General features: G+C 39.4%; 2 protein-coding genes and 1 pseudogene across 10 annotated transcripts in view; 1 reads left to right on the plus strand and 2 right to left on the minus strand.

Moving 5' to 3' along the window:
• Positions 1-326: 326 nt before the first annotated feature.
• Positions 327-3,084, minus strand: PDZD11 (PDZ domain containing 11). 5 transcript variants are annotated; one of them, XM_042242412.1, is made up of 7 exons: positions 3,051-3,084; positions 2,404-2,503; positions 2,056-2,139; positions 1,731-1,787; positions 1,339-1,437; positions 1,055-1,115; positions 327-894 (listed from the first exon to the last, which is right to left on the minus strand). In XM_042242412.1, the coding sequence occupies exons 2-7, from the start codon at positions 2,488-2,490 to the stop codon at positions 860-862; spliced, it is 423 nt and encodes a 140-aa protein (XP_042098346.1). In that variant the 5' UTR covers positions 2,491-2,503; positions 3,051-3,084; the 3' UTR covers positions 327-859. The 5 variants fall into 5 exon arrangements, with proteins under 5 accessions (XP_042098346.1, XP_042098345.1, XP_004022205.1 ...); XM_042242411.1 differs by having other exon boundaries at positions 1,055-1,133; XM_004022156.4 differs by having other exon boundaries at positions 3,010-3,084.
• Positions 3,085-3,220: 136 nt separating this feature from the next.
• The window catches only part of KIF4A (kinesin family member 4A), a 128,516-nt gene continuing 107,212 nt past the window's right edge, over positions 3,221-24,524 (plus strand). The window contains exons 1-7 of one of the 5 annotated variants that reach the window (XM_042242405.1): positions 3,221-3,472; positions 3,641-3,784; positions 3,900-4,014; positions 11,263-11,453; positions 12,578-12,670; positions 15,154-15,320; positions 15,547-15,641. In XM_042242405.1, coding sequence (XP_042098339.1) covers positions 3,665-3,784; positions 3,900-4,014; positions 11,263-11,453; positions 12,578-12,670; positions 15,154-15,320; positions 15,547-15,641 — 781 coding nt within the window. In that variant the 5' untranslated portion in view covers positions 3,221-3,472; positions 3,641-3,664. The remainder of the gene's footprint in view (positions 3,473-3,640; positions 3,785-3,899; positions 4,015-11,262; positions 11,454-12,577; positions 12,671-15,153; positions 15,321-15,546; positions 15,642-24,524) is intronic. The other 4 variants (XM_042242404.1, XM_060408154.1, XM_012106845.4 and 1 more) reach the window with 4 other exon arrangements.
• On the minus strand, positions 7,741-8,838 carry LOC114111396 (zinc finger protein Pegasus-like; annotated as a pseudogene).

The following is a 24,524-nucleotide window of genomic DNA, read 5'->3' on the forward strand; positions in this document are numbered from 1 at the left end:
CTCCCTTAGTTTATGTTCCAGATGAAAGAATCTGGGAAAAGAGAAGACAGAACTATATTAATACTGGCTCCTGCACAGAAGTGGCCACAGTTCATGGGGGAAGGGACACCGTTTCCTCCAGTACCCCTCACCCCACACCCATTCCTCAGTCATACTGCAGATAAGCTTCCTGGGTCTCCCTAACATTCTGGCCAGAAAGAGATAATTGTGAAGTACGTACAGTGTTGCTCTGTTGCTTCTAGTGGTTCCTCTCTTTGGAAGAGCTTTTATTTTTATCTCAAAAGCATTTATCACCCAACCAGTATCATTCAAAAGTCACACCAACATGTCCTCAGCACTGTATTTTACTTTTTTGCAGAGAGAAAATAGAATGAGGGAGGGGAGGAAAACATGGTTCCATTGCAGTCTCCAAAATGTACAGGTATACACTGCTAGCATAAGGATAGGATGAGATGGTCAGGCAGATTAGCGGGGAGGCCCCCAATATCCTTTTTTCTACTGATTTGTATATGCTAATGAAAATGACATGAAATATGTGGAATTGCCTAGCACATGGTACTCAATAAATGTCAGCTGCCTTCTCTAGCAGGGTTCTCCACAAGCTAAGAGATACCTAGACATCACCATCCTTCTCTTTCCAGGGTATGAAGCCCACATAGAAAACTAGAGAACTCAAAGCACAGTACAGTTGGGAAAATGCAGTTGGCCGGCTGGCTCAGTGCAGGGTCTTGCTGTCTCCCCATCCTCCCGACTCCACTCTCCCAGGGTGAGGCTGAGAGTAGTTTCCCAGATGGCTTCCCTGAGACCTAGCTAGCTTGTCCTAGGAGATCCCATGTGGAGGGCTGTGGGTTGCAACTCTCTAGTGCACAGTCCTCTCTTTCTGGCGATGATAATCTTGGGGAAAACAAGAAAGAAAAGGAAGAAAAGCACAGGTTATTTTCTGACCTGAGTTCCCAACTCCCCATCACCAACTTGTGGGGCCTCTAGTAATCAGCATTTAAAGAGTTCCCACTGAGGGTTCTGCCAGGTAAGCAAAAGAGAGAGAGGCACTTACTGTAGGGAAAGAAGCGGACCCGCATGCTGATTTCTCGAGCTGTCTTCAGGATCTCAACAGCCTGGAAGGAACGTGGCAGCTTGTACAAATGAAGAGATACAACCCAGGAAAGAATTATAACAAGAGGAAAGTAGTTTGCCACTCCAACCTTCTGGGTCACCAATAGCTGCCTCCCTCTTATCAAGGTGAAATTCTTTATCAGGTTACACATTAAGCTAATCTTACCCACTGCATCCTACCTGGGATGGCTTCTAGCCTCACCACAGCCCAGGTGCTGTGCTCACCTTGCTGTGCTCAATATCTTGGAAATCCACATCATTCACAGCTAGGACTTGGTCCCCTTCCTGAAGTCCTGCTCGATGTGCATCAGAGTCAGGAATCACCTGTAATATATATAATCAAGGTAGGATAATTTCAAACAGTGTAAGTGAAATTAAATGCCGTTCAAATGTAAGGTACTATATTCATTGTGTATGTGTGTGAGAGAGAGAGAGAGATGACGTGGGGAAACAGGTGGCTTGCAAGGTAGGAAGTTGTAAGTGGGCAAGGACAGTCTCACTATGCCCCTTCTATAAGTCTACTGAATCTTCCTTCTCCCCAGTCTTGGGACATCACGGTTCAGCAATCTGATAACAAAGGGAAGTAGCTATCCATATTGCCTACCAGGCAGACGCACCTTGGAGATAAAGATGCCCAGCTGGGAGGCCTTTCCTCCTCGGATGTTAAACCCCAACTGTAAGACAAGAGCACAGAAGGGGGCTCAATACAGACCACAAACACAGGAGTATCTAGTAGCATCAATGTATGACAGCTTGCCTTATGTCCCTCAGAGAGCAGTCGGAAGTTGTGCAAGTGGCATCTCAGCTTTTCTGCTCATAAAAGGAAGATTCAGAGCCTCCTTATCTGCTTCCCAATTCATCGCCCCCCAACCATGGCCAACTTCTGGGGCTGGTATGGACAAACCTAGCCTGGAATAAGAAGCAACTCTTCCATAAGCTCACCTGAGCTCCAGGGGGCTTCTTCAGTGTAACGATGCGGGGCAGAAACTGGGTCAACTCATTGTTGTAGTCTGGATGGTATACCCTCTGCAAGACACAGCAACCCCAGAAATCTTATTATCAGGCTTACTACTTTAATCCAGAACATAAATGCTTCACCCTGAAGCCAGGAGAAGGTGAAGTCATGGACTTAGTTTAAGTAAAACAGGTAACACTGTTTTAGTAACAGTTGCTCAGAATCCAACCTCTAGCTAAGATTCTCTCTCCATTGAACTTTCTAACTGCCATCCTCCCTTTCATATATCATCCTGTGCCTATGGGAAAAAAATTCCTTGTACAGATGGTTCCCACCTCATGAGGAGGAATCCATGCTGGGGGATTCTCATAGGCAGGCAGGAAAACCACCGGGTAGTCATCGTAAGGAATCCGGCTGTCCATCTCCAGCAAGGACCTGGAATGGAAGCGTGAATCAAAGCTGACGAAAATGATTTAAAAGGGAAAACAGCCCAGCAAGTTTTAGAAAACAACCCAACCCATTCCAAGACTGTCAGTCTATATGCCCAGCCCACTTCTAGGTAGGTGATAGATTTTGGGAGAGAAGGAAGAAAACTATCAACTTGGCTGACTATCTGGATGCTAACAACCTCTTAGATACACTATAGAGATGATCTGCTTTCTCACAACAAGCTTGTGAAACATGTTACCGTCCTCATTCTAGAGAGGAGGAAATCAGGATCGAATCTAAAACTATCTGACTACTTTCGAAATTCAACGGAATGCTGATTCCAACTATGCATATAAACTCGGGGCAAGGCACCGCCCCACATTTCCTAATGTGATGAGTAATGGTGGCGGTCTGCAGACTGGCCTTTCCTTTACCACCAGCCACCTTCCAGATCTCTTTCCAGCATCGTGCCTGAGTCCTGGCCCACAGCACTGTAAAAGTTGTCTTACTACCTCTCTAACCCGCAGGCCTCAGACGCCGAGTCTCAGCTCACCGCCAACTCAGCCTGGGAACCGGAAGCGGATGTTAGGCTGAGTCGGAAAGAGGAGGGTCACGGAGCGACGCGCAAGTCCCCCTCCCATGCGTCTTCCTGCGCGCGCCGCGTGCGTGCTCCGCCCTCAGGCTGTCTGCGCTCCGATTGGCTGGCGCCCCCGGGAGTGATTTGAAACTTGGCGGTTAAACCTCTGGTTGGGACAGGGCGGCGGGAGACCTGGTAAGGGACGTTTAGTTTGGTGAGTTAAGGGGGCACCTTAGCTCAGGATCTGCCCTTCCCAGTACCCTGGTGCTTTGGTTCTTTGTCGTCGTCTCCGCTGCGCTTTTTCTTTCTATTTCAGAGGCCACTTCGCTGTTTTCAGAGGGTCAGGGTGATGGGCAGTCCTGTCCTGGCCAAGACTGAGAGACAGTGACTTTCCTGAGGTAGCGATCCCGCTGGGAGGGAGAGGCTGCCGCCGTAGGCTACCGCTGACTTCCCTAACCCACCACACCCTCCGAGGAGGGCCAGAACTGAAGGAGGACACTCTCCCACTCCTGCCGACCTACCAAGGTTTATCAAAGAGCATCTTTTTCTTTTTTTTTTACCCTCAGCAGAGACGGTGCAGAAGTAGGATCATGAAGGAAGAGGTGAAGGGCATTCCTGTAAGAGTGGCACTGCGATGTCGCCCTTTGGTCCCCAAAGAGATTAATGAGGGCTGCCAAATGTGCCTTTCCTTCGTACCCGGGGAACCTCAGGTGCGTAGCAGAGTCCTGGGTCTCCCTCTGAACAGCTGGTGCCAAATAACAGTGAGGGGCACGGTCTAGCCTTTTTTTTTTTTTCCCCTTACTCCTTGTTCCTTGCCTTCTCTAGGTGGTGGTTGGTACTGACAAATCTTTTACCTACGATTTTGTGTTTGACCCCTCTACTGAACAAGAGGAAGTCTTCAATACAGCAGTAGCACCACTCATAAAAGGCGTATTTAAAGGTGAGACTGGTTGATTCTTCAAACGATTCTTGAACATATACTATGTGTCAGGCACTGTGATTGGGTGCTGCCAATACAGGAATGGATGAAACATGAGTCCTGCCTTCAAAAAGCCCACAACCTAAGAACTGACCCAATGAAAGTACCTTTATTCTATATTTGCTTTCTATGGTTCTGCTCGTCTTTGACTTGTATATGTTTTTGTTTGTTTGCTCTGAAACCTCGTTAGATTTTAAGTTCTTTGATGGGTGCTGATGAAGCCCTAGTTGAGGCCCAGGCACTGCAAAGTCTCTTGAGGGATTCAGAGGTAAATAATACAGCTTCTGGGCCCTGAAAGAGTTCAAAGTCCAGGGGTAGGAGTGGAAGTAGATGACTACGTACACACTGTTAAACACAGTCGTGTCTGACTCTCTGCGATCCCGTGGACTGTAGCCCACCAGGCTCCTCCATCCATGGGATTCTCCAGGCAAGAATACTGGAGTGGGTTGCCATTTCCTTCTCCAGGGGATCTTCTTGACCCAGGGATTGAACCCAGGTCTCCCACATTGCAGGCAGAGGCTTTAACCTCTGAGCCACCAGGGAAGCCTGTTAAACACATAAGAAATATTAAACTTTTTGCTTCATTTTTTTTAGACAAAAGTATTTTAAGTGTTAAAACCTTTGAGATTTCCTAAAGCCCCTGAATACACTGGCCAGTTAATAATCTTGATTACAGAAGAGAAGCCAGGGCTTTAGTGTTATTTAAGATTATGGCAAAGTTCTGAAGAAAGGAGCAGTGCCAGAGAGGTGTCTAACTGTTAGTCTACTACAGTGGTTAGTCAAGATTCAAAGGATTTAAAAGAAGTAGAACCATGGTGTACTAGTCCTTTAAAGTTGAAAGTGATATTTACACATCATCTAGTCTATTTTTCTTTCTATCCAAAGAAAATTACTTTCTAGCAATATCTCTGTTAAGTGAACTTCCAGCATCTGGTTAAAATTTTTTTCTTTGACAGAAATATCACAGATTGGTTTTTGGACTATTCTAATTGTGTTAGATTATATTGAGATGAAATTTGCTTCCCAGTAATTTCTGCTCAGTGGCATTAGTTCTTCCAGGCAACAGCTACTCACATTTTTTTTTTTTCACTTCTTAAAATGATGTCATGGCTTAAGACACATCGAACACTTTGTTTCAGATTTTTAAAATAGTAAAACAGTAATTTCAAACTTAATTTCAAACAAATGTTGCAGGAACAGCATAAAGTACTTTTTTTTTTCCTGAACCCTTTGACATGAGTTGTAGCCCTGATGGTCCCCTGAATACTTTAGTGTATATTTGCTACGAACAGGAGCTTTCTCCTATGTAACTACAATACGACCATCAAAATCATGAAATTAGCATTGTTACATCACTACCGTCTGGTACTCAGACCTCATTCAAGTTTCACCAGTTGTCCCAATAATGTCCCATATAGCAGAAGGATCTGGTTCAAAGTCATATGTTGTATTTAGTTGTACTGCCTCTGTAGTCTTCTTTATTATAAAACTCATTTGGTCTTTTGACTTTCATGATCATGACAGTTTTGACAATCACAGGCCAAGTTTGTAAATGATATTTGTTTATGATTAGATTCAGATTGTATATCTTTAGCAGGAATATCGCAGAAGTGGTGCTGTATTCTTCTCATTGAATCCTACGAAACAGCACACAATTTTGATTTGTTCTATTACTACTGGTGTTCTTTATGATCATTTGATTAAGGTGGTATCTGCCAGACGTCTCCTATAAAGTTAATCTTTTTCCTATCTATATATTTGGAGGACCATTATTTTATTCTAATTTTCTTCTAATTAACCATCCTTCCTTTCCTTTAGCCATTCCTAAAGAAAAATATGGCATCCAGACCCAGTATTATTCTATTATCTTTCACGGAATGTACCTTCACAACTTCATAAGAATGTTAAAGTTCTTCTTTTATATTCTGTTTCTTTTTTTGAAAGTGTGGCGTTTTTGTGTTCATATATTACAAAAGCAAGGCTTCATTCACAATATGAATTACATAATTGTAAAACTATTACATACTAAATAGTTATTCCAGCATTAAACTGATTTCTGGAATCCTTAAACAATGTAGTGTGTTTTGCAACCATACTCAAGTTTTATGTTTTACATGCAAAATGCGTTCTTTACATCAAAGTACATATTAACAAAACTAAGTTCTAGAAATCATGTATTCTGTAAGACTACTTAATGGAAAGTCCTTAGTAGGGAATTAAAAAAAAATACATCCATTTGATAAATATTTTTGTAGAACTTAAATGAAGTTTATTCTGGACTTTTTTTTTTTTTTTAGTTAATATTCCCTTTGTCAAACAGTTCTGCAGATGAATAGCAAACACCTATTTCTAAAATGAAATGGCACTGGAAAATAGCTAGTGAAATTTTTTCAAAGTAAAAGTATATCCTTTACTTGAGTTTCAAGAAGTTGTAGCTACTTACTATATTAATAAAAATCTGAAATAAAATCATTCTCTGTTAATCCCTTTACAGTTTCTTAAAAAGAGTGGAGATAAATTATATACCAGCTTTAAAATCTAGTTATGTTCACTAAACAAAACTAAATTTGGTTTCAGAACATTGCCTGTTAACAGTGAAGTATTATAAATAGTCCATGTTAAGCTTTTCTCAACTCATTTCTATAAAATATTTTATTAAAAATAAAATGGGAGAAACATTGAATACTTAATGGAAGATGCCAACATCTTTCCAATACGGAATTTAACTCAAAAATTTAAATAAAACCTTAAATATTAAAAAAAATACAATACCAAAAAAGTTTCTAATGTAGATTTGCTTCAAAATTGTTAGTGCGTTTAGAATTAACTAGCTTTCAAGCATTGATACCTTTGGAATACAACTGTATTTCAACTTTAATTCATAGGAATTTTTAAATTATACATTCTAGTTTATAGTTCTGAAAAAAAACTGAACTAAATTGCTCTTTCAAAACATCTTTAGTTGTCAGGAAAAGAAAGTGTTGATCACTCTTTGGCCCAGAATATACAGTTAATAAACTGGTTTTAGCATGAGAGGTCCTCCTTTTTGTTTAATGAATGCTTTCATTTTATATTTTGTGGTATTGCTTTTATATGAAGAATAAGTAGGAAAAAAATAGCCACAAAAGTGTCAAAATGACAGCATCCTGTTTTTGACAATATATACATACAAGGGCCAAGTTACACATTTGGAAGTGACTGCTGTAAAACTAATCTGAGCTGTAAGTGCTAAAAGCAACAGCAGAACAGACTGCAGACTTTCGATTCACAAGCCTCAGATTGACAAGGAGAGTTATATGGAGAAACTCCTTGGTGCTGCTCTTTCAACAGTGCAGTGGAGATTAGTTTAGATTAGATATTAAACCACAAGAACTCATTCTATTGGCTTTGTAGCATTTGGAAGAGAGGACAGAAGATACATTAACTTGGCACTTTGGGGTTTTTGTGGAGACATACCACCAATATTTCCCTTTCACTTACTGTAAGTGTAAAAGTGCTTTTTAGTTAATACTTAATAGGTAAAATGTTTGCTTTAAGCCAGTTAGTAACACTTTCAAGATTTGAATCAAATTTTAAAAATTTTGCAAAGTACACAGAAAGCAAGAGTTAGTAACAATCTATTTTATTGTTTGACCAAGCTGTCCTCAGAGTAGGCTAGTTATTACCCAATATAAAAATGACAGCCTCCTATTCAAATTTATTTACTCTAGATTTATATAGCAGGGTGGGAGCTGGAGTGCTCGGTTGGCTGTTTCCCATGCTTGGACTACTCGTGTGGGTGCTTGGTTCACTGCTTGGACCTCCCACTGGGCTGTAGTTCCTCTGACTGTGACAGCTGAGGTTCAGGGCTGGTGGGAAGAGGAACTCTAAGGGATACTTGCTGACACTACAGAAACTACTGCCTGGGTAGAGGGCTGCTGCATTAGTGAAAGGCTTCTTGTTGGTGCAGGGAACTACATCAGGGGGTGCGAGGTTTTGCTTTTCAAGTGGCAAACTGGACAACTGTCCTGCTAGGGTTGAGAGCTGGTTTAATGGGTTGTCAACCATGAGTTCTTGGGGGCCTCTTGGCAGGCCCTCTGTTGGTGTGGTTTTTGCCATACTTTCATAGGAGTCACTCTGGATATTTGGGATTTCATGGGCAAAATCATTAAGGTGTCTGGCTCCTGAACCACTGTGGAAGGTGGGCTTAAATTGATTAGTGCTCTTCTGCTATAGGTCAGATTGCTAATTTTCTTTTGTAAACCCCTGCACATTCTCTTGCTGCTTAAGGAAGACCTAGTACCTTAAACCTAGAACCATTTTAGATTTGTGCTTTTGATAATGGGACAGGATGCTTCAATCACTGCAGCAAAAGGAACACAATCCACATTTGTATGGTTTTTCTCCTATATGGGAACACATATGGGCTTCCAGATGACAATCACAGGCAGATGCAAATGGGCATAAGTGACATCAATGAAGTTTCTCACCTGTATGGATTTAAATGTGTTCAGTGAGCCAGGTGGTGCCTTTGCTGACATAGTTGCAATATCAACCCTTGAGCTTTTCGTCAAAGGTCCTTTCAAACCCATTTACTAACATTCCTGAGTTTTCATCCAAGGAAATTTCAACAGATGGGTGATTGAGTCCATTTTGATCACCATCTGTTCCAGCTCCCTAAAGAGCCTCTGCTTCTTTGTCCCCACTAACTGATCCAGAAATCATGTTGACATGATGAGTCTGCTGAGTCAGGAATTCCTGGAAATCGTTCATGAAGTTCAAAGGCTCTGGTTTCTTTTCACTCATCTTTGTTTTTGAGATATTTATATGGAGTTTACAGTTCATTATACCTTTTCACCCCAAATCAGTTCCCCCCTTTTCTTGCCACTCCAACATTGATGAAATGTAGAGTAATTTAAATTTACATTGGAGACACACCAAGGGACTCCAGAAGGCCATGGAGGGAATTTCAACTAAACTGAAAGGCCATAGAGTTCACCTGACAGCCACGCTGAGTAACCCCCACCACCTTGTTCAACGCTGCTGCTGTCATCATCAGTGTCTTTGTCACTGCCGCCGCCCTGTTTGTGTGTCTCCAGTTCCATTACTTTCGTATTCTTAACTTGAGAAACTATGGGAATTATGGTCTGTAGAGGCAATAGAAAGTAGAAAGTGATTTCAATGTATATGTGTTTGGTTAATATTGCTCTCAGCTGCAAAGATAAAGCCAGTATTTTTCAATCAGCTCAACAGTACCCTGAGTTTTTTGTAAAAAAGTGCTGAAACTTGATTTCCCCAGTTATTACTATATATACATATCTGTGATATTATAGATGATTATGAAATGTTATTCTCTTGCCCCAGAGTCATGCCAGTTGATATTAGCAATCTATTACAGTGAAAATCTCAATGTAACATCTTAAGATCTTCCAGAACATCAAGGTCTTCATTTACATGAATCAGTTCAGTTCAGTTGCTCAGTTGTGTCCAACTCTTTGCAACCCCATGAATTGCAGCACCCCAGGCCTCCCTGTCAATCACCAACTCCTGGAGTTCACCCAAACTCATGTCCGTCGAGTTGGTGATGCCATCCAACCATCTCATCCTCTGCCGTCCCCTTCTCCTCTGGCCTCCAATCCCTCCTAGAATCAGAGTCTTTTCCAATGAGTCAACTCTTCACATGAGGTGGCCAAAATATTGGAGTTTCAGCTTTAGCATCAGTCCTTCCAATGAACACCCAGGACTGATTTCCTTTAGGATGGACTGGTTGGATCTCCTTGCAGTCCAAGGGACTCTCAAGAGTCTTCTCCAACACCGCAGTTCAAAAGCATCAATTCTTCGGCACTCAGCTTTCTTCACAGTCCAACTTTCACATCCATACATGACCACTGGAAAACCATAGCCTTGACTAGATGGACCTTTGTTGGCAAAGTAATGTCTCTGCTTTTGAATATGCTATCTAAGTCGGTCATACCTTTCCTTCCAAGGAGTAAGCGTCTTTTAATTTCGTGGCTGCAATCACCATCTGTAGTGATTTTGGAGCCCCCAGAAATAAAGTCTGACACTGTTTCCACTGTTTCCCCATCGATTTGCCATGAAATGATGGGACTGGATGCCATGAGCTTAGTTTTCTGAATGTTGAGCTTTAAACCAACTTTTTCACTCTCCTCTTTCACTTTCATCAAGAGGCTTTTTAGTTCCTCTTTACTTTCTGCCATAAGGGTGGTGTCATCTGCATATCTGAGGTTATTGATATTTCTCCCGGCAATCGTGATTCCAGCTTGTGCTTCTTCTAGCCCAGTGTTTCTCATGATGTACTCTGCATAGAAGTTAAATAAGCAGGGTGACAATATCCAGCCTTGACGTACTCCTTTTCCTATTTGGAACCAGTCTGTTGTTCCATGTCCAGTTCTAACTGTTGCTTCCTGACCTGTATATAGGTTTCTCAAGAGGCAGGTCAGGTGGTCTGGTATTCCCATCTCTTTCAGAACCTTCCGCAGTTTATTGTGATCCACACAGTCAAAGGCTTTGGCATAGTCAATAAAGCAGAAATAAGTTCTCTCAAAAAAGAAAAAAAAAAAAGGACATACATCACATTAAGTGAAGTCTCTCAGTCATGCCCAACTCTTTGCAGCCTCATGGATAGTAGCCTGCACCAAGCTCCTCCGTCCATAGGATTTTCAAGGCAAGAGTACTGGAGTGGGTTGCCATTTCCTTTTCCAGATATATCACATTGAATCATACTTAAATGATGACATTTCTATGAGGAACCTGATAATAGGGTTCTAATGAAGACTTTGTTAATCAAAGAAATACATGTTGGAATCCCTTCTATCTATGCATTTTCTAAGACTTCCATTTAATTCCCATAATTTAGAATTGTTCAGGTAGAAAGCAGAATTCTAAAACCCTGAATGACTTTTAGACAGTGACTTAGTCACTATCATTATCTCAGTCATATCGTTTTAAGTGTTTTACTTCCTAGCTTTTAAGAGCTAGCAAGAGAAGCATACATGTGGGTTCAATATTTTTCTTCTTTGCTTATTTGGAGTAATGCAAAGTCATGGCACCCATATAATTTTTCTTTGTGTCTGACATTCCCAAGAGACCCTTGTGTTCAGAGAGCAGTCTCAGTTCTGCTACAAGTAATTACTGAAGGACATGGAGGGTATTGATTGGATGAAAATATTTGAGCCCCCATCACTACACATGTGACTTCTGTTTTGCCAGGATACAATGCAACCGTCCTGGCCTATGGACAGACTGGCTCTGGAAAAACCTATTCGATGGGAGGTGCATATACTGCAGAGCAAGAAAATGAACCAACAGTTGGGGTCATTCCTAGGGTAATACAACTGCTCTTCAAAGAAATTGATAAAAAGAGTGACTTCGAATTTACTCTGAAAGTATCATACTTGGAGGTAAATGATTTATTTTTATTCTGAATTCAAATTTATCTTTGGGTAGAAAAATAAATGCATATTGAATTTTTCCTGGTATGACTCAATAAATTGAATTTTTAGTAAATTGCATTTTAGTAAATTGATAGAGAAAACTTACTGGCTCAGTTGGATCTGGCTCTCACCCAGTTTTTTCCTCGTCAGAGTAGTTAGTCTGTTTAATCTGATTGTTAGAGAAGTTGGCATTCCCATATAAAAAGAAGATAGGAATACTTTGAGTTTGGCCTCTATTATTGATTCCCTGTAGAGTCTTTAGAAAAATATTTGATATCCCTTTACTGTTTTGAGGCTTGAGTGATCATGCTGCTACTCCATGAAGAATGTTTATAAAAATTGGGTGAAGTTTTGAGCTGTGTAAGTAATGATAGAGTGTTTATTCAACAGATATTTATTGAATATTACAGGCCCTGTTCTAGGTATTTGGGATATATCAGTGAACAAAACATAAAAGTCCCTACCTTTGTGGATATTTTCATTCTAGTATATAGTAGTATACAAATAGACTGACCAATTACATCTAGCCCTCATGATACCAGAAACACATACCTAGAGACCTTACAACTTCTGATAATCTACCTGGTTGATTCCATAGCAATGATAAGATGTCTTATCTTTAAGGAGCAGTAATTAAATGTATATAATTTAACAAACAAACATGGTGCTTACTATGAAACAGTACTTAAAGTTCTGGTTGTTGTTGAAATATTCGTTGCCATTCACCCTCCAATAAAGACCTATTACTTACATTTTAACAAAATCGGTGAAGGTGATGTTATGACCATCTAAGAACTGAATTTAGATACCCATGTAGCTTTTCATTGTGTCTACTATTCCTAAGAAACTCACTCTCAAGATAGCAGTTTTAATTTTATTACAAGTAATAAATGTGAATTTATTCTTATAAGTATCAGTGATTACATTTAGGGTTAAAATCCTTGTCTTAATTATAAAAAATACGTTTGTTGCAAAAAAAATTTTTTTAATACAGAAAGTCAAAGAATTTTAGAAATCACTTGTGGTCCCACAACTCCTTGATTACCACTGTTGGCATCTTGTTTTTACCACTTTGTTTTCAATAATGCCAGATTTACAATGAAGAAATTTTGGATCTTCTATGCCCATCTCGTGAGAAAGCCCCTCAAATAAATATACGGGAGGATCCTAAGGAAGGCATAAAGGTGTGTTTGTCTCTCATTTGATGTTATTTTAAAATGTTGGCCACTTCTAACTGTTCACACTCACTTTATTTGCCACTGCGGTTTTAAATGACCGTTAGCACCTCAGTCTTTTAGGTTCTGTGTGAATTAGGTCCTAATTCCCTTTGCTAATCTAGAATTCCTGGATGGGAACTCTTGTGGGGAAGGAAGTTTTACTACCTTCTTAGAGAAGGTTAGAGAGGCTGCTGCTGCTGCTGCTGCTAAGTTGCTTTAGTCGTGTCTGACTCTGTGCAACCCCATAGACGGCAGCCCACCAGGCTCCTCTGTCCCTGGGATTCTCCAGGCAAGAATACTGGAGTAGGTTACCGTTTCCTTCTCCATATTACCTCTTGAAGGAATGCTAATATCAATGAAATGTTTATTGGCTATTTACAGAGTCCTGAGGCTGGGCTGTCCAGTATGGTAGTCACCAGCCATAAATGGCTATTTAAACTTAAATGAACTGCAATTGAATATAGTTTGAAATTCAGTCTCTCAGTCACACCAGCCACATATCAAGTACTCATGTGACTAGTGGCTACTGTATTAGATAGCACAGATATGGAACATGGTCATAGAAAATTCTGTTAGCCCTGTAAGAGACATTGTGCTAGATCTTTGTAAGGATATTTAGAAAGTAAGATGATACAAAAATTTTGAGTTTACCATAGGAAGAAGAGATCACTTATTTGAGAGGCTTCTGTCACATGGTATAGATGTAGGCTGAGGACCTATAGCTGAACAAAGTTTGAGGCAAGGTTGGGAGTTTTGTATATGGGAGTGGACCAAATCCAGAAGCCAGAAAACAGGCAGAGTTTGGTTCTAGCAGCAGCTTGAGTATTCAGGAGTTGGAGAATTTGAGGAGGGGAGTAGATAAGAATAGGGTAGTGCAGACTTAGGACAACTTGGTAAGATAATACCTTATGCATCTCCCTCTCCTTCTCTCTGTACCGAAAGTTGAAATTTAGGTTGCAGGTACCTGAGAGGCAGTTGCCTGTGCTTCTGAAATTTTTTTGAGCCATTAAGTCATTAGCCAGGCACTAAGGCAAAGCTTGAAGGATCAGACCTATTTTGAAAGCCTGATAAGCATGGAATACAGGAAGACAATTTGCATGGTGGGGATAAGAAACCTGGGTAAGATGCATGCTATCACCAGAAGGAATGTTGGTACTTAGCCAGCTTTTGACTGGCTAAGATCTTCTGTGTGCCTAAACTATACTAGAGCAGGAATTAAATCCCAAACACTATTTGAGCAGAAATTTGCAATACAGAGAAGTGTGAATTTCTGATTCAAATTGTGGTGGGTAAGGAAAAGTTTGTAAGTACTGTTCAAGTGGCATGGATGGTAAGAAGTAAGTAAAGAAGTAAGGGCATTCTTGTAGTAAGGAATAGCTTAAAGCAGGAAAGCAGAAAATATACTCATGGGGGTAGTAAGATTAGGTTAGTCTGTCTGGATTAGAGGATATGTCTTAGGAACTAATAGGAGCTATGTTAAGACCAGATTATGAAGCCAGACTAAAGAGCTTAGTTTCTATCTCTGTGAATAGTATATAAGCTACTTAATACCTCCTGTGGCTACTTTTATCAAGTTTTTATCTTTCCGTGTATATCTCTGACTAAGTTAGCTCCTGGGAGGTTAGGAGAATATCTTAAAATCTCTTTGTACTCTCATTATTTCACATGGGGCTTAGGGGTTTGGTGACATTTTAGGAAGCTGGATTTTCAGAAGGCTAAACAAGAATGGGAAAAGGAGAGACTAGGATGAGGGAGGAAAATTTGGGGAAATTGCCTTATTTTTCAGGCATGTGAAGTAATATGGGTCTGGATTAGACAGTAGATATGGAAAGGAAAAGGAAGCAATGGATTCAAAAGAAGAATTATGGAGAGTTGGTAATAGATGAAATATGGAGGAAGAAGAGGAATTAAGGGCAAATCTGAAGTTTTCAGAATAGAGATCTAGAAATGAAGTAGTGTAGAGAATCACTATTGGTGGAAGGAAGATGAGTTTGGTTTTGAAATGTAGGACTAGAAATTAGGTTCACAGATGTTGATTTGGGAGTTATGGCATTCTAAAATCGTAGCATATTAGGGCTAGAAGGGACTTCATTATCATCTAGTTCAATCTCCAGAGGCTCCAAGAGATTTTAACTTATGCAGCTTCTCTTGGGTAGATAGAGTACCAAACCTAGGACCCTGTTTTCCTAATCAGTGGAAATTGTACCAGGCTATTTTCCCTAGTGAAAATGAAATATAAATTGGGCCCGAGATATAGGAAAGAACATAGGGCCACATGGAGGAGAAAGTAGCAAAGAGAAATACTACAGCTATTTGTGTTGCCCTTACTATTCTTAAGGCCAAAGCTTACCTTCACCTGAGGCTCCCTGGAAGGCACTTATCCATTGCTACCCTAAAATGATGAAATATTTGAAGTTGAATTATAAGAGTTTTTTCTTTCTCTGAATTAGATTGTGGGACTCACTGAGAAGACTGTTTTCATTGCTCTGGATACTGTTTCCTGTTTGGAGCAGGGCAACAACTGTAGGACTGTGGCCTCCACGGCTATGAACTCCCAGTCATCTCGATCTCATGCCATCTTCACAATCTCCATAGAGCAAAGAAAGAAAAGTGACAAGTAAGTTACGGTTTAAAGAGTTAAGATTTTTAATGTTAGTTCTACTAAAGTTGAATAATTCCTTCTTGATTTGACAAATAATCAAACATCAGTACTCTGAGTACTTGTAATAAATCAATCCATTTAGACTGACTTGAAAGAAAATGAGAGCAAGCAGATGAGCCTTGATACTCACCTGCCCTCAAAGTTGTGTATCGTTCTCACTTATGTCCTGTTATTTTCATAGGAATAGCAGCTTTCGCTCCAAGCTGCATCTCGTAGACCTTGCTGGATCAGAAAGACAGAAGAAAACCAAGGCTGAAGGGGATCGTCTAAAAGAGGGTGAGAGTAATTAAGGCCACAGTCATAGATAAAAACCTCTAATACTCTTATTGCTATTGTTGGTGTCTTGACTGGAATATTTCAGGTCACGTTCTAACAATATCAACAGTTCAAGTTTGAGGCTGATTTCAGAAATAGTGAAAAACTGTTTCTTTTCCTTGCACTAATTTCCTAATTTAGGTATGAGATTTGGATCTGGTCCTTGGTTTGATTTCATCTGGCCCAGGCAAGTTTTAGTTTTTGTTTTGTTTTATCCCCAACTACTTATTAAAATCAGTATACTGATTCTGTCATTCCAAGTATTCACTATCCTTCCCCAGATGTTGTCACTTATAAACCTCATCAGCATGGTTTCCATATCTTCATTTAAGTTGTTAGATATAAATGATGATGCTCCTAAGGCAAGAAGAACCCCATGGTGTATGCTATTAATATTAGAAACCTTCATCCAGCATGCTAGTGACCTGATAAATCTGCATGCTTTGGCAATGGTCTTTCAAGCAATTATTAATCTAGCTAACAAAAATTAACAACCAGCTCCCATTTCTCAATTTATACTTATTTATCTTTTATGTCATAAAAGATTTTGTCAAATGCCTTGCTAATATCCAGATATACTATGTCTACCATATTTCTCATGGCTACCAGCTTACTAACAGTGCAAAAAATAAATAAGGATTAGCCTAAATCAACTATTTCTAAGTGAATTCAAGCTGGCTTCTAGTGCTTATTCTTCCATTTCTAGGTTCTTGCAAGCCATCCCTGTAATACTCCATCCCTGTAATAATCTAGAAGACTTATATCAAACTTACTGGTCTGTAATTTATGGAATTAACCTTTTTTTCCTGAAAATTGAAATTACATCTGCCCACTCTTCTGGAACATCCTTCTTTGTGATGCCTGAAATATCATTGACATAGCTTCAGCATTCTTGTTTGAAATTACTCGCAGTTCCCTCAGCTATAATTCATCTGGTCCAAGATATTTGAACTCTTATTAAAGTAGTTGAGTTCTCGCTTACTACTTCTTTACTCATATTGGGCTTCAGTTCCTTCTTGGGAACTGAGAAGGCAGAAACAGAAATAGTAATTGAGGAATTTTACCTCTTTGTCATTTATCATTATTATACTGCTGACACAGGGTAGAGACCTATTTCTTCCTCATTCAGCTTTTTGTTCTGAATATATTTAAAAGTGTCCTTTTTGTACTATGTTTGTACTTTTGAGATTTATCCTTCTTAAGACTATTTTTAAAGGTTCTTGTGGTTCCTTTATCTTTTTTTAGGTGTACATTTCTGAGGGTTTTTTTTTTTAAAACAGCTTTATTGAGATATAATTCACATGCCATAAAATTCACCCATTTAAACTGTACATTTCAATGAACTTTTGTATATTCAGAGTTGTGCAACCATCACCACAATCTAATTTTAGAACATTTTCATCACCCGCCAAAAGAAACTCATACCCATTAGCAGTCACTCCCCATCCACACCCCCTTCTCTAGCCCTAGGCAACCACTAACCTATATTCCATATAAATGGAATCACATAATTTCTGGTCTTTTGTGACTGTCTTATTTCACTTAGCATAAGGTTTTCAAGGATCATCCATGTTACAGCATGTATCATTACTTCATTCCCTTTTTTTGCTGAATCATATTCCATTATACAGATATACAACATTTTGTTTGTCCATTCGTCAGTTGTATCCAATTTGACTATTTTGAATATTGCTCTGTGAACATCTATGTATAATTTTTTATGAGGACAAATGTTTTAATTTCTCTTTAGGTATAACCTAGGAGTGTTATACCTGGGTCATATGATAGCTGTTTATATTTCTTTAAAATATTAACGTGTACTGAATGTACCATAAAACTCACTTTTTTATTTTTTAAAGTAAGTTTTATTTTATTTATTTATTTATTTTTATTCATTTATTTTTTTAATTTTAAAATCTTTCATTCTTACAGGCATTCCCAAACATGAACCCCCCTCCCACCTCCCTCCCCATAACATCTCTGTGGGTCATCCCCATGCACCAGCCCCAAGCATGCTGTATCCTGCGTCAGACATAGACTGGTGATTCAATTCTTACATGATAGTATACATGTTACAATGCCATTCTCCCAAATCATCCCACTCTCTCCCTCTCCCTCTGAGTCCAAAAGTCCATTATACACATCTGTGTCTTTTTTCCTGTCTTGCATACAGGGTCGTCATTGCCATCTTTCTAAATTCCATATATATGTGTTAGTATACTGTATTGGTGTTTTTCTTTCTGGCTTACTTCACTCTGTATAATCGGCTCCGGTTTCATCCATCTCATCAGAACTGATTCAAATGAATTCTTTTTAATGGCTGAGTAATACTCCATTGTGTATATGTACCACAGCTTTCTTATCCATTCATCTGCTGATGGACATCTAGGTTGTTTCCATGTCCTGGCTATTATAAACAGGGCTGCGATGAACATTGGGGTACATGTGTCTCTTTCAATTCTGGTTTCCTCAGTGTGTATGCCCAGCAGTGGGATTGCTAGGTCATACGGTAGTTCTATTTGCAATTTTTTAAGGAATCTCCACACTGTTCTCCATAGTGGCTGTACTAGTTTGCATTCCCACCAACAGTGTAGGAGGGTTCCCTTTTCTCCACACCCTCTCCAGCATTTATTGCTTGCAGATTTTTGGATCGCAGCCATTCTGACTGGTGTGAAGTGGTACCTCATTGTGGTTTTGATTTGCATTTCTCTAATAATGAGTGATGTCATTATTAGAAAACTCACTTTTTTAAAGTGTATAATTCAGTGACTTTTTTAGTATATTCACAAGGTTGTACAACCATCACTACAATAAATTTTAGAATATTTCATCATCCTCGAAAGAAACCCACACTCATTAGTAGTCACTCATTTTTTTCCATTGTCTACCTCCCCCCACCCCACCTCCAGGCAATGACTAATCTTTCTGTCTTTATGGAGTTGCCTATTCTGGACATTTCATATAAATGTAATCATACAATATGTGAGCTTTTGTAACTGGATTCTTTCATTAACATCTTTGCTGGGTTCATTCTTGTTATAGCAGGTATCAGTACTTCCTTCCTTTTATTGCCAAACAGTATTCTACCACATGAATATATTAAGTTTTTATTTATCCATTAATTTGTTGATGGACATTGGGGTTGTTTCTACTTTTGGTTATTATGAACAATGCTGCTATGAGCACTGTTATACAGGTTTTCCTGTGGATATATGTTTTCATTTCTCTTGGGTATATACCTAAGTGGAATTGCTCAAATGATAATTCTATATTTAACTTTTTGAAGAACTGCCAGACTGTTTTTCATAGCAACTGTACCATTCTACTTTCTTACCAGAAATATATAAGAATTGTAATTTCTCCATATTGTTAGTTGTTTTATTATATCTTTAATTATAGCCATCCTAGTGGCTATGAAGTGGTATCTTATTGTGGTTTGGGTTTGCATTTCTTTGACGGCTAATAATGCTTTGTGAGCTTCTCAGCAGTTTGTGTATCTTCTTTGGAAAAACGTCCATTCAGATTCTTTGCCCATTTCTTAAATTGGGTTATTTATTTTTTTATTTTGAATTGTGTGTGTTCTTTATATATTCTAGATACTAGCCCATTATCTGGAGAAGGCAATGGCACCCCACTCCAGTACTCTTTGCCTGGAAAATCCCATGGATGGAGGAGCTTGGTAGTCTACAGTCCATGGGGTTGTGAAGAGTCGGACATAACTGAGCAACATCACTTTCACTTTTCACTTTCATGCATTAGAGAAGGAAATGGCAACCCACTCCAGTGTTCTTGCCTGGAGAATCCCAGGGCTGGGGGAGCCTAGTGGGCTGCCGTCTATGGGGTCGCACAGAGTCGGGCACAACTGAAGCGACTTAGCAGCAGCAGCAGCCCATTATCAGTTACATGCTTTGCAAATGTTTTCTTCCATTCTTTGGGTTGCTTTTTCAGTTTTTTGAAGGTGTCCTTTGAAGCACACATTTAAGATTTTTTTATGAATTCCATTCTTTTGTTTTTTTCTTTTATTTCTTTAGTTTGGTGTCATATCTAAAAAATCGTTGCCTAATCCAAGGTCACAAAGATTTATATCTCTATTTTCTTCTTAGAGTTTTGTAGTTTTAGATGTTAAATATAGATCTGAGATTCATTTTGAGTTAAATTTTTTTAAAGATTATTTCTTTTTGACTGTACTGGGTCTTCATTGCTGTGCATGGGCTTTCTCTTGTTGCAGCGAGCAGGGGATCCTCTTTGTTGTGGTGCACAGGCTTCTCATTTTGGTGGCTTCTCTTGTTGCAGAGTGTAGGCTCTAGGCATGCCGGCTTCAGTAGGTGCAGTGCATGGGCTCAGTAGTTGTGGCTCTCAGAAGTGTAGATCAGTAGTGCGGCACAGGGGCTTAGTTGCTCTGTGGCATGTAGGATCTTCCCGGACCAGGGATTGAATCCGTGTCCCCTGAATTAGCAGGCAGATTCTTAACCACTAGGCAGCCAGGCAAACCTTTGAGTTAATTTTTATATATGGTATAAAGTGGCAGTCCAAACTTTTATCTTTTGCATGATGTAGATATTCAGTTATCCCAGTATCATTTGTTGAAAAGACTATTCTTTACCCATTGAATTGTCTTGGCATCCTTGTCAAGGAATAGTTGGAATCTTAAGTTCTATTCCATTGATCTTTATATATGGATATATCCTTATCCCATTACTATACTGTCCTGATTACTGTAGCTTTGTAATAAGTTTTGAAATTGAGACGTGTGAGGGCTCTACCTTTGTTCTTTTTCAAGATTGTTTAGGCTATTCTGTGTCCTTTGAATTTTCATATGAATGTTAGAGTCAGCTTGTCATATTCTGCAAAGAAGTCAGCTGGAATTTTTACAGGGCTTGTGTTGACTCTGTAGATCAATATAGGAAGTATTGGTGTCTTTCAATTTTTTCAAGTATTTCAATTCATAAACATCAGATGTCTTTCCATTTATTTAGGTCTTGTTTAATATCTTTCAATAGCGCTTTTTTAAAAAATTTTCAGACTACAGGTTTTACACTACTTTTGTTAAATTTATTCCTGAATATTTTGTTCTTTTCAATGCACTGCTTTTGTAAATGGAATTGTTTTTACTTAATTTCATTTTCAAATTATTTATTGAGCTTTTATATTGATCTTGTGTGTGCAAGCTTGCTGAACTTGTTATTTCTAATAGTTTTTTAATGGAGTCTCTAGGATTTCTATTTACAAAGTCATGTCATGTGTGAACAGAGATAGTTCTACTTCTTTCTTTCTGGTCTGGATACCTTTATTTCCTTTTCTTACCTATTTCTCTTGGCTAGAACCTTCAGTACAGTGTTGAATAAAAGTGGTGTAAGTGGATGTTGTCCTGTTCCTGATCTTAGGGGAAAAGCATTCAGTCTTTTACTGTTAAGACTGATGTTAGCTGTGGACTTTTCATAGATTCCCCCTAGCAAGTTGAGGAAATTCCTTTCTATACCTAATTTGTTGAGTGTTTGAATCATGAATTTGTCAAATGTTTTTTTCATCATCTGTTGACATGATCACATTGTTTTCTGTTCTGTCAACATGGTATATTGCATTAATTGATTTTTGGGTACTGAACCATCTTGTACTCCTTAAATAAATCTAACTTATTGTTTTATACCTCTTGTGACTTTACTGGACTAATTCTATAATTCCCTGAGGTTTGTGGTCACAGAAGTATATGCTCAGTTACTTTAGTAGTTAGCTAATGATTGGTCATACATAAAACTGTGCGTGCTAAGTTGCATCAGTCGTGTCCAACTCTGTAATGCTACGGACTGTAGCCCGCCAGGCTCCTCTGTCCATGGGATTCTCTAGTCAAGAATACTGGAGTGGCCTCCTCCAGGGGATCTTCAAGACCCAGGGATCGAACCCTCATCTCTTACGTCTCTACATTGGTAGGCAGGTTCTTTACCACTAGTGTCTCATTTCCTTTAATGCCTTGAGCCTATAACTCTCTTCCAGCATTTTCCTAGGGCTCTGAGTTTGTGTTGGGGCTTACTTTCAATGCCCAGGTTCTTTACAGCTCTGTCTGAGTTTTTACTTCTTGAGCAGAGCCTCAAAGTCAGCCAGAGGTATAAAATGAGGGCCTTTTAGGTCTTTCCTGAGCATCCATACAGCTTTCTAGCTCTCCAGCAATATATCAGAGCTTTTTTAAAGTCCCCAGTGGACATTTCACTCCCCAGATCTTCCTTTTAACTTTTCAGCCAGGCTCTTGTTTGACCATGGCTTATTAAGTCTGGTGTGTATCATCACCAGATATTTTTATATGCAGGTATATGCATGGCCCTTGTGGCTCAGCATTAAAAGAATTCACCTGCAGTGCAGGGGAAGCAGGTTCAATCCCTGGGTTGAGAAGATCCCCTGGAGAAGAAAATGGCAACCCACTCCAGTATTCTTACCTGGAAAATCCCACGGACAGAGGAACCTGGTGGGCTACAGTCAATGGAGTCACAAACAATCAGACACGACCTAGCAACTAAACAACAACAATACATATATATATATATATATATATATATATATATATATATATATATATAAATGCACATTTAGTAATACATTTGCTATATGCCTTTTAAAATTTTGGCATTGCTAAATTAATTTCCTTTTAATTACACAAGTAGTGTGCGTGCATGCTAAGTTGCTTCAGTCATGTCCGACTCTTTGCAACCCAACGGACTGTAGCCTACCAGGCTCCTCTGTCCATGGGATTCTCCAGGCAAGAATACTGGAGTGGGTTGCCATGCCCTTCTCCAGGGGATCTTCCTGACTCAGTAATCGAACCCATGTCTCTCATGTCTCCTGCGTTGACAGGTGGGTTCTTTACCACTAGCACCACCTGGGAAGCCCCAAAGTTCATGAATCAACAAGTAGTAAGTAAGTAAGTGAAGTTACTCAGTCGTGTCCGACTCTTTGAGACCCCATGGACTGTAGCCCACCAGGCATCTCCATGGGATTCTCCAGGCAAGAATCCTGGAGTGGGTTGCCATTTCCTTCTCCAGGGGATCTTCCCTACCCAGGGATAGAACCTGGGTCTCCCATATTTTAACACTTTAACTGGGTCTCCCACACTTTAACCTGTGGTGCTGCTGCTGCTAAGTCACTTCAGTTGTGTCCGACTCTGTGTGACCCCATAGACAGCAGCCCACCAGGATCCCCCGTCCCTGGGATTCTCCAGGCAAGAATACTGGAGTGGGTTGCCATTTGGAAAGCCCAGTATACAAACATAAGCAATATGGATGAAGATAAAATCCCCCTTGATTTACCATCTAATTCTAATCTAGAGGTAATTACTTTTACCTGCCTGGGGGGTAGCATTCAAGATTTTTCTCTGTGTATATACTTTTATTGGTGTTTCCTGTTGTTTTTATTTTTTTTTATTTTTTATTTTCCTGTTGTTTTTAAAGATAAATGCTATCATATTGCATATATTAGGGATTTCCTCGATGGCTCAGGAATAAAGAATCTGTCTGCAGTGCAGGAGCCACAGGAGACATGGGTTCAATCCCTGGGTCGGGAAGGTCCCTGGAGGAGGGCATGGCAACCCACTCCAGTATTCTTGTCTGAAGAATCCCATGGACAGAGGAGCCTGGCAGACTATAGTCCATAGGATCACAAAGAGTAGGACACAACTGAAGCAACTTAGCATGCATGCATACACGCAGAGCATATATTGTTTGTCAGCTTGCTTTTGTCTCAGCAATATATGTTTGAATTCTGTGAAGTGTTAGTTGCTCAGTCGTGTCCGATTCTTTGTGACCCCATGGACTGTAGTCTGCCAGGCTTCTCTGTCCATGGGATTTCCCAAGCAAGAATACTGGAGTGGGTAGCCATTCCCTTCTCCAGGGGATCTTCCCAACTCAGAACTCTTTATCAGTTTATAAGTCTACCTCATTTTTACAACTATCTAGGATTCCAGAGTATACTAAGTTCACTTTATTCCTATTTTGATTGACATTTAGGTTGTTCAGTTCTTGACTATGGCAAAATGATGCCTCAGTCAACAGCCTTGTGCATGATACACACATGAGAGTGTTCCCTAGGCTATGTACCTGGAAGAGGAATTGCTAATTTGAAGTGTATACATTTCAGGCTTTTAAATACTACTAAATATTGTCCTCCAAAATGTCTGTCTCAGTATGCACATCAATATATGAGATTATGTTTCCCTATACTGCTGACAATACTGAATATTATTGATCTTTTTCATTTGTACCTATTTTGAACATTGCATGTTATTTTTTAAAACTTGTGTTTCTCCAGTTATTTATGAAATTGAGCATCTTTTCATGTTTATTCCATTTCTCTTTCCACTTTTATGAATTTGCCTGCTCATTCCTTTGTTTTGTTTTCTATCAGTTTGAATTTTTCTGGTTGACTTTAGGAGTTGTTTCTATATTCTAGATATTAAACCTTGTTACATATATTGCATATATTTTTCTCAGTCTCATTTTTTAACTTTGTTAATCTTATTAATTCATTTATTCGGGTGTGCTGGGTCTTATTTGCAGCACACAGGATCTTTAGCTGTGCCATGAGAATTCTTAGTTGTGGCATGTAAGATCTAGTTCTCTGACCAGGCCCCCTGCCTTGGAAGCTCGGAGTCTTAAGCTACTCTACCACCAGGGAAGTCCCTAACTTTGTTAATCTTTTGATTCATTTCTTATGTGTGTATTTCTTCTATATAGTTTTTTCTTGAGGTAAAATTTATGTGCAATAAAATGCACATATTTAAAATGCTCAATTTCTTGAGTTTTGATAGTCATATGCACTCATGCAACTACTACCCCAAACATGATAAAAAACATTTCCATC

This window comes from Ovis aries, chromosome X (genome assembly GCF_016772045.2).
Source record: "Ovis aries strain OAR_USU_Benz2616 breed Rambouillet chromosome X, ARS-UI_Ramb_v3.0, whole genome shotgun sequence".
In the NCBI taxonomy this organism is placed as follows: domain Eukaryota; kingdom Metazoa; phylum Chordata; class Mammalia; order Artiodactyla; family Bovidae; genus Ovis; species Ovis aries.

What these genes read in the sequence shown, in the direction of transcription:
- PDZD11 (XM_042242411.1), bottom strand. Translation starts at nt 2,490, where the DNA reads ATGGACAGCCGGATTCCTTACGATGACTACCCGGTGGTTTTCCTGCCT. An exon ending in AGAAGCCCCCTGGAGCTCAG is followed by an intron (nt 1,788 to 2,055) that starts GTGAGCTTATGG and finishes CTTGTCTTACAG; the next exon opens with TTGGGGTTTAACATCCGAGG. An exon ending in TGGGCATCTTTATCTCCAAG is followed by an intron (nt 1,438 to 1,730) that starts GTGCGTCTGCCT and finishes TATATATTACAG; the next exon opens with GTGATTCCTGACTCTGATGC.